The 9245-nt window shown below is 33.5% G+C and overlaps 1 protein-coding gene across 1 annotated transcript in view; it reads left to right on the top strand.

Moving 5' to 3' along the window:
* wasla (WASP like actin nucleation promoting factor a) overlaps nucleotides 1-9245 on the top strand; it is a 31086-nt gene that overhangs the window by 16676 nt on the left and 5165 nt on the right. The window contains 3 exon segments of the mRNA XM_016569839.1: nucleotides 3716-3890; nucleotides 5375-5417; nucleotides 7140-7293. Of these exon segments, the coding sequence (XP_016425325.1) occupies nucleotides 3716-3890; nucleotides 5375-5417; nucleotides 7140-7293 (372 nt within the window).

Below are 9245 nucleotides of genomic sequence, written 5' to 3'. Positions count from 1 at the left end.
ATATATTTTTTTTTTTTTATATACACACATTTATAAATTAAATAAATATATGTATAATTTTTGTTTTAATAATAATTGTAAATATGTAATTATCTTTTTAAAATATTGTCATTTCAAAAATGCATAAAATATAAGTAATAATATAATAAAAAGTACAATTAATTAAAATTGTGAACACCCATGCGCCATCAAATATTTGCTTAATTTTCCCAAAAGAAAAAGACTGTACATTTAAAATGCTATTATAAGTTTGATTTCATGTGGTAATTAAAGGTAAATTGTAATTTCTGCACCATTTTTGCACCAAATCAAAGTGCAAGAATAATCCTGAAAACTCACTACGTCTGCCATTGGTTGACTAAACAGATAGAACCTCCCCCAAACTCACACTATTGGTTCAGCCAGTGTTGTTTGGTAGCAGTGTTTGTTTTGATAGCACCACACTATTTACATTTACTTTCCAAGGGATTCAGCCTATTTTGTTTTAGCATTACCAGCCAGTCTGAAATGTTATTATCTGTGACGTTAAGTCAACATATTTGTCCTAGATTTGTTACGGCAGCTCTGGAGGCCAGTTCCATTTTTTCCCCCTTCTCCAATCTGTTCACATTTCAAATTCACATTCATAAATTATAGCTGTTGTTCCAAGCATATTGCGTCCCTGCTTGACTACACTATGAAGAATGAAGCCGTTCAAATCAGATTTATGCCAAACATAGTACCGTCCTCAGTATTTGTGTTGTACAAGATGTCCATCTTTCTCCAGCACATTTCTTTCCCCTCCGCTTCCTCATTGTTAATATCTGACGGAGTATGCTCCGTACGCCGCTTTATCTCTGATATAGTTTGGTGTTGATGAGTAGAGAAGCTAATCACTGATTCGCTGTGAAACATCTGTCAAACGAAGCCAAAAACACACTTGTGTATTATAAAAAGTGTGGCTTTGCCTGCAGTTGACTTGTAATGCTTACAGCAAATTTCAGAGATTAAACTGGATTAGCAGTTCCTTACGTAATATTCCGCATTCGTAATTTTTTTAGGATTTTGACTAGCATGAGCGGGATTGGTTTGGTGGACGGCCAGATCACAAAACTTTCACAATTGGTTTAAAGAGAGTCTCCGGAGGCTGCTTAGCTTGCTAGCTTCTCGCTACGGTGAAATTAGCTAGCTACCGTAGCTTCATGCCGTAATGCTGGGCCACAGATGAGATGATGTTCTGCATGACCTTCCTGTCCGCCCCGTCCCAGGAGGTTTTAGAGAGCGTTTCGAGGCCAGATGGTAGATTGGTGCCCCTGCGATGCTTGGTGCTGTCCGGGGATGAACTGAACGCTCGCTTTAAAGGGTTAGTTCACCCAAAAATGAAAATTAGCCCATAAATGACTCGCCCTCAAGTCATCCTAGGTGTATATGACTTTCTTCTTTCAGACGAAGATTATTACATTTTGAATATGGATATTTTTTCTTACAAAAACGCATCGATTCGCTACAGGACGCCTTTGTTCACCCCCCAGAGCCGTGTGAGACACTTTTTTTTAATCGATGGGCGCTTTTTATTTAACTTCTTTTGGACTGAAGCACTGCAAACACCCGCTGAGTGGCATTAAACAGCTTGAAAGATCAAAGACAATTTTTTATATAACTCCGACTGGATTCGTCTGAAAGAAGAAAGTCATATACACCTTGGATGACTTGAGGGTGAGTAATTTATGGGCAAATTTTCATTTTTGGGTGAACTTTCCTTTAATACGCTGCTGAAACTCTACAGAGGACGTCCTCTCGGGGGGTGCTCTGGGTCACGGTGGAGGTCACAGGAAGCTCATGGCTCTCGCCCGAGGTAGGGGTTTAGCAGCTCTGCTGTGATTCCTCACGGTTCTAGTGAAGAAGTGAGCGTGTGCTCCAGAACTGGGACGTGGATTTGAGTGAAGTGTCTCTTGGGGATTTTTGGAAATCTGACGTCAGAAGTTTCTTGTAACTTTTTAAGGAGTTTGTAGTGTGAAGATCTTTAGTTTTCGCTTAACATTACAAAGTTCTGACAGGAGTCTTCGTTATTTGATAGTTATTTCATTTTGTTTTATTTGTGCTTTTGGCGCAAAGAATTATTAGACTACATAAACAGAATAATTATTATTATTATTATTATTATTGCTAAGTGTTAGACTTGTTGTGGTCTGTAGTCTTTTGGATTGTAGATTTTGAGATACAGTTGGACATTTTTGAAAGGGATAAGCTGTTTTAAATTAATATTTTTTTAACAATAATTTGGGGCAGTTTTTCAATTCCATAAAAATCATCAATATTTGACAATTATTTTATTAGTTTTATTCCTCAATATGGCACAAAGAAATATTTGACTACATTATTATTATTATTATTATTATTATTATTATTATTAAACATTTTATATGTTTTTGATACATAAACAGATTAAGAAAAACTTTTAATATAATGACAAACACAACAATGATAATAATTATATTTATGCATTTTACTTAAACATTTAATAAATAAACAAAATTATTATTATTATGATTATTAATTATACGGTTTAAATGTTTTATTTATGCATTTTACATGTACATTTTGATAAATTAACAGAATTAATATTATTTTTATTTAATAATAATAATGTTTAAACATTTTATGTATGCATTTTTGATAAACCGATTAAGAAAAACTTGTATAATGGCAAACATAATAACAATAATTATATTTATGCATTTTAATTATACATTTTCTTGCATGAACTGAATAATAAAAAATAATAATAATAATAATAAAATGTATGCCATTTATATTTTTAGTATAATCATTAATTATTGTTATTGATATTATAATTAATAATGCTTGTCATGCTTAGGCATTTTATTTGTACTTTTTTTACATGTACAGTTGTTATTATTTAGCAATAATGATACATAGATAGAATTGTTAATATCAATAATAATAATATTCATTCAAAAAAAGTGTAAAATATAAACTTGAGTAGTAAAAAGTGAATAATTAATCTAACCATTTCATTAAGTTACTTTTCCTTTTTGAACACCGTAATTTAAAGGTGTTATGGTGATTCATTTATTATTATTGTTTCTGAAGTTATTATTTTTGACCTGTAGATTCAGACCGTGGCTCTGGGTTCCACACTGAACTCTCTGGCTGTCATGAAAGCGACTGCTAGCTAATGCTTGTGGTTTTGGGAAAGTTTGACACAAAGCCTGTTGTTCAGCAGCGTTCCTTTCTATGAAAGCTGCTTTTTATCTCCCACATTTTGCTGTGATGAGAGTCATTATGACATGGCATATGATTCCGAGTGTTTCGCTTGTGGTCGTGTTGGTCAGTGCTATATTTGCGTAATGCAGTCATGTTTATTTGAATGAAACAATGCTCATGAAATGTAGCTGAAATGAATACATTGTTTTTGTATGAAGTTTCTTTTTTTATTTTTTATTTTACTACTGATACTGAATATTTAAAACACAATATGACATTATTTTATTTGTTGTTCTTAGCACACCAGCATCATCTGGACTTTGAATACATGAACTTGCAGGAATGTGTGTGATTGATTCACTGTGCCGCCCCCTCTTTGCGTACGCTGGACAGAATCAGCTGTTGTTGCGAGCTCGGCCAGAGACCACTGCTGTGACTCTCGCAGGGAAATGTTGCAACAGGTTGGAGGTTCTCAGGCAGCAGCTAATCAGTTTTGTCATGTGCCCAGGACCCGCTCTCCTGATGGCGACGGTGGACATCAAGAACCCCGAGATAAACAACAAACTTAATGTGTCCCACATGAATAACGTGGTGCACAGTGGCCTTAACAAGAAGGAGAAGAAGGTCAAGGGCAAGAGGAAGAAGTTGACGAAGGCTGACATTGGGACACCAAGCAACTTCCAGTGAGTCTTTTAAGTATAGCAGATTCAGTACTTCCTGTGTTGGCAGGAAGTGACATCAGTAATGCATATTAAAATGCTGTCATGCAGCTTCTGGGTTTTTATTTTTATTTTCTGTCCGTATGCTCGAAAACAGTCACTAACTTTAAATTTGTAGTTTTGTTTATATGTTGTGCTTTTAACCCCTTTTCCACAAAAAAAATGCTAGTTAATGTTAACAAATTGGATGAAAACTTACTAAGTTTTCTCATACACGATATAACAGCCTACCAAAAAAATTGTGATTTAAAAAAAATCTTTTTTAAAAAGATTTTTTCCCTCACCTTGTTGTTGTGGTGTTCCCAGTCAAAAATGACCGGCCTACAATTGCTTGTACAGTTTCTTGTTCTGCAATTTTATTACCAAATATAGAATTATATCTTTTTATCAACTTATCTTTAAAAAATATTTTTTAGGTCTAACTTATCTGAAAATAAATTATTTATCTGTTTTCTATAGACTTGATGCTATTTTTAGTTTCATCAACAGTATACCCATATTGTGCCTTTAAAGAAATGTAAGCCTAAAGTGTGAAAATCCTCAGTAACTTATCTTCAATTAAATTATTAACTTAAATTATTATACATTTAAAAAAAAAACGTATTTAAATACTTATTTGTTTAATGTGCTAAATCAGTTTTTATGACACTTATACCTTGAAAGAAATGTAATATTAAAGTTTAAAAATCCACATTAAATTACACTTGAAAATGTTATTTAAAAACTTGAAAATGTCATTAAATTAAAAAAAATATTTACTTAATTGTTTAACATATTTATTTATTTTAGCTGTTATGTTTTTTGCATTATTATTATTATTATACATTTTTTTTCATTATTAATGATAAATATTGGATTCAGTCTTTATCAACTTTATTGTTTATTATAATTTTTTTTTTACTAATTGATCTGGGATTATGCCAGTGTTATTTTACTATTATTGAGATACTTGTATAGTTTAACATGCTAAAAAAAATTTTTTTTTTTTTTAATGTGAGCATAGCTTTAATTTTTTTTTATTATTAATTATAACCCTGCCTTTTTGTGTCAGTAAAGCTTTCATTTGTATTACTATTAATTATAACCTTGGCTTATGCATCTTAGTTTTTAAGTGAGCATTGCCAAAATTATCCCCCAAATTTTTTTTTTCACTCAAACTGAGGTGCATAAGCTCAGATCAGTGTGACCTGGAGCCAATCAGTTCCTAGAGAAATAAAAGAAATCGGTTCCTAGAAAAATACAAATCCTGTGCTCATTGAAATGACAAAAAGGCTGATTGCAAGATTTGTTAATAATATAACACATTGAGAGATGTACAAACAAAATACAAATTTAGGAAGGATCTTCAACACGCAAGCACAAGGGTTAAGTTTCTTTTTTCCCTTTCCTCATGTTGTATTTGTTGTTGTTTATGCCAGTCTGACTGTGCTTAACGCAATATTTTCCAGGCACATCGGTCATGTAGGATGGGATCCGAACACAGGCTTCGATGTAAGTACACAACAATGACTTGCTCTGTCACACTCGCACACTCTCACAGACATGTTGAAGAATCTCTCATAGGAAAACAATGCTGACCTGTGTAGTAATGGCATGATGAAATGCCTCAATAGCCTTGTGTTCATGCAGGCTGAAGCATCTGACGCCCACAACACTACCCAGACTGCATTTGTACACAGCAATGAGCTATCTGTGTATTTGCGCTGTGTGTATTTTAAATGGGTTTGTTATGGAAATACTGGAGATATTGCAAACAATTAGAAATTCAGGTTACTGGTGCAATAAAATGAGATGCTGCTGCTCTTAACTAACTGGAAAAATGTGCAAATGCTCTGAAGAAGGTTTGCATTATGCATGCAGCTGGAATGTTGAGCATGACATAATGGATGGTTTCAGCCGAGATGGTTACCATTAGCAGATTGTCCGCAAGGTGGCAGGATTGTGCTATATTTGAGAACAGCATGAATGCTGGGAAATCATGTACAGTATAGTGCTTGCAAAGCAGAATTGCATTGAAATTTCTCTTAAGATTTTAATCATCATGATCTTAACTTAAAAAGAAAAATCCCCATTAACTTGCACTCGAAAATGTTACTGACTTCAAAAAATGTTTAACTTTTATTTTTTTTTACTTATTTATTAAAATAATATATAATTTACATTTGATAATGTTATTGAGTTTTAAAAATATTCACTTATTTGTTTACTTATTCATTTTATTTTAATTTTAGATACGTTTTTAGTTAGCGACTTAAAATTAATGAGTAAAAAAGTGAATCTTTTTGAATTTTATTTTAGCCTTATTTTTTAGTTTTTATAAGCGTTATACTTTCAAAGAAATGTAAGATTAAAATATGAAAAATCACTATTAACTTGGTAATCTTTAGAAAATATTTATTTAATTATTTTTAAAAATATATATATTTTAGCCTTAATCTTCTGATTTTAGTCTTTCTGAACATTATGCCTTTAAAAATAAGATTGAAGTTTGAAAACCGTTAAAGAGAGAGTTCACCCAAAAATGAAAATTGTCATTATTTACTCAATCTCATATCATTCCTAACCTGTATGAGTTTATTCCTTCTGTTGAGCACGAAAGAAGATATTTTGAAGAATGTTGGTAACCAAACAGTTGACGGTAGCCATTGACTTCCATAGTATGGAGAAAGAAAGAAAAAAATACCATGGAAGTCAATGGCTACCGTCAACATTATTCAAAACATCGTCTTGGGTTAACTATCCCTTTAACTCACACTTCAGCATTCAAAAACTAACTAGCAGTGATAACGATATTTGCATACTGAGTTGCGATTTGCTCCTACATCTGTTTGCATACTGGAATGTGATTGGGCCTTTTAATTTTGCATCCGTTTACTCATTGTTTTGACACATTATCATTAATATCTCTCTCTCTCTTTCTTCTTCTATCTATATTTAGTTGTGCTTACTAAGGCAAGCATCACTATTACTATTGCTCATACTTAAGGTTGGTGATTTGAACAAACCCCTAACCCTAAATATAACATTTGGGCAACGAATCTGCACGCTTCTGCTACGGGAATGAATGATACTTCAAATGATTTGACACGGGCAAAAATTCTAGTTTTGCTTAACTTTATCACTCTTCTTTTGCTGCCTTGCAAGCAACTTGTATTTCGTTAATGGATTCTAGTAAATAAACAGTGCTCATGCCTTTACCTTTTTATTTTGCAGTTGAATAATTTGGACCCAGAGCTGAAGAACCTGTTTGACATGTGTGGCATCTCTGAGGCCCAGCTCAAAGACAAGGAGACGTCTAAGGTCATCTACGACTTCATTGAGAAGAAGGGCGGCGTAGAGGCTGTGAAGAATGAGCTGAGGAGACAAGGTGAGACTGATCGCTGTCAGACTCGACACCTGCGATTTGTGGCCTCATCATATTCACATGTCTGTCCACCAACCATCCGCTGTCAGAAAGTCAGGCCTGAATCGATAAAACTAGCCTAAAACTTCCCCTGACTAGTTATTTCTTGAGTCATTTCTCAGTGAAAACAAAGTGATGCATGAAACAGCAAAGCCAATATGTCCTTTCATGACATTAAAATAATGTGGCTGGAACACATTCCTCAGAGGATTTTATACAGAAGTTGGGTGCATATATTAGCATTTTATATTTGATCAATATATGTGGTTTTCCTTCAGGTCCTCCCAGGTGGTGCGGTAGGTGGAATGTGTGTGTTTCTGAGTGAAACCTGCTTAGATTTGCATGTGTTAGAGGTCTGATTCTTTGCAGGTTGGCATGGGTTGTTTTGAATGTGTGTTTTTTTTGTTTTTTTTAATACTTTGACATATTTTAGGTGTGAGGTTTTACCTACAGCTAATGTAACTGCATAGAATAGCATTTGTGCATATGGATATTTTCCATGATTCTTCATGAGGCATTTGTTTACTTATGTTGATCTTTTAAAAACATGTTTGATCTCTTAAAAAATGGCATTTGTTGCTGATTGGTGTGGTGCAAAAATTTTTTTGGTTTTTCCTCTAGAGTGAAGGTCTTGCTCTAGTTTTAAAGACCCCATGAAATGAAATTAAATCACTTTTCTTTCCTGCATTATTGATGTATTAGATGAAACGGGGAGATAGACAGGGCGATATTGAAGTGGTTGTAATTTTATTTTACTTTATTGGCTGTTAACTTTTACTACAATCCGTTAAAAAGGCTGTGAATGGGAGAGCGACGGTATTCTAGTAGGAAAATATTTTCAATTATGCATACTTTTGCTGTTTCTCGTCATACTGTAACCATCTACTACTGAAGAATCACTGCTTAGCTGTAGTTTATCATACTTGACAATATGTAGAAGGACTGAGTAACTGGTCATTGTTAAAGTATTTTTAATTTAATCTCCAGTGTATTTAAGTCAAATTTGCAGTTTGGTGAATTTTTGTGTGTGAAAATTTTACTAAATTTAGCTAATGTGTTAGCTAATATCGATAATTATCACGATAAATGTCAAATCTTTATTTATTTCAAACCAGATTTTTGCTCCAAAGTGAAAGCTGTTGAAACCAGACTGTTAATTTTCCTTAACATAAATATCTTAACAGAAAATGTTATTTCTTAGTTTCTGCATGTTCTAATTAGTGAAATTGTTTCAAATCAAGAATCAGGTTTGTGTTGCCTGATATTATTAATGATATTATTAATAATATTATTAAGTTTTTGTCTCTTAGTAGTAGTAGTAGCTTGAGTTAAGATGCAGATGCAAATTTTTGTTCATTATCAAAATCGGTAACATTTACAAAAATTGTAGCAAGCTTTTTATATGGTGAAATGTAATTATTTAATAATTATGAGTTTTTTAATTTTTTTATTAATCATTGGTCTTCCATTGTAGCATACATTTAAAGGTCCCCTGAAGTGCCTTGAAACATGCAGCATTATTCTATGTGGTGACTTAATTTCAACTGAAACAGGAAGAGAGGGTGGGACATATCGAGCAGCCCCGCCTCCTTTTTAAAATAGCCAATAGCATTTTGTTTATATCTGCTCGGGCCAGAGCCGTTGAGCCCGGTAAAGCCGCATTTGACAGCCACAGTCTAATAGACTACTCCCTAGATTCAATATGAAACTCTTAGTAAAACAAAATCGTGGTCATAATCATGCTGAGGCTGTGTAGTTGCAAAAGTGTTTAATATATGCCGACTCGCGCATATGATCCGCTCTGTGCGATCGCGTCTCTGGACCAGAGCCAAAGTCCAGATCAGACTGTGTGCGCTGCCGTGGTTTGCGTGAAACAGCGTGAAACCAGACCTCATTTGCACCAATCGAAAGCATAT

Source organism: Sinocyclocheilus rhinocerous, unplaced genomic scaffold, assembly GCF_001515625.1.
Source record: "Sinocyclocheilus rhinocerous isolate Xijiao unplaced genomic scaffold, SAMN03320098_v1.1 scaffold200, whole genome shotgun sequence".
Taxonomy (NCBI): Eukaryota; Metazoa; Chordata; class Actinopteri; order Cypriniformes; family Cyprinidae; genus Sinocyclocheilus; species Sinocyclocheilus rhinocerous.
The sequence above is the reverse complement of the archived record's forward strand: the minus strand, read 5'-3'. Positions and strand labels throughout refer to the sequence as shown.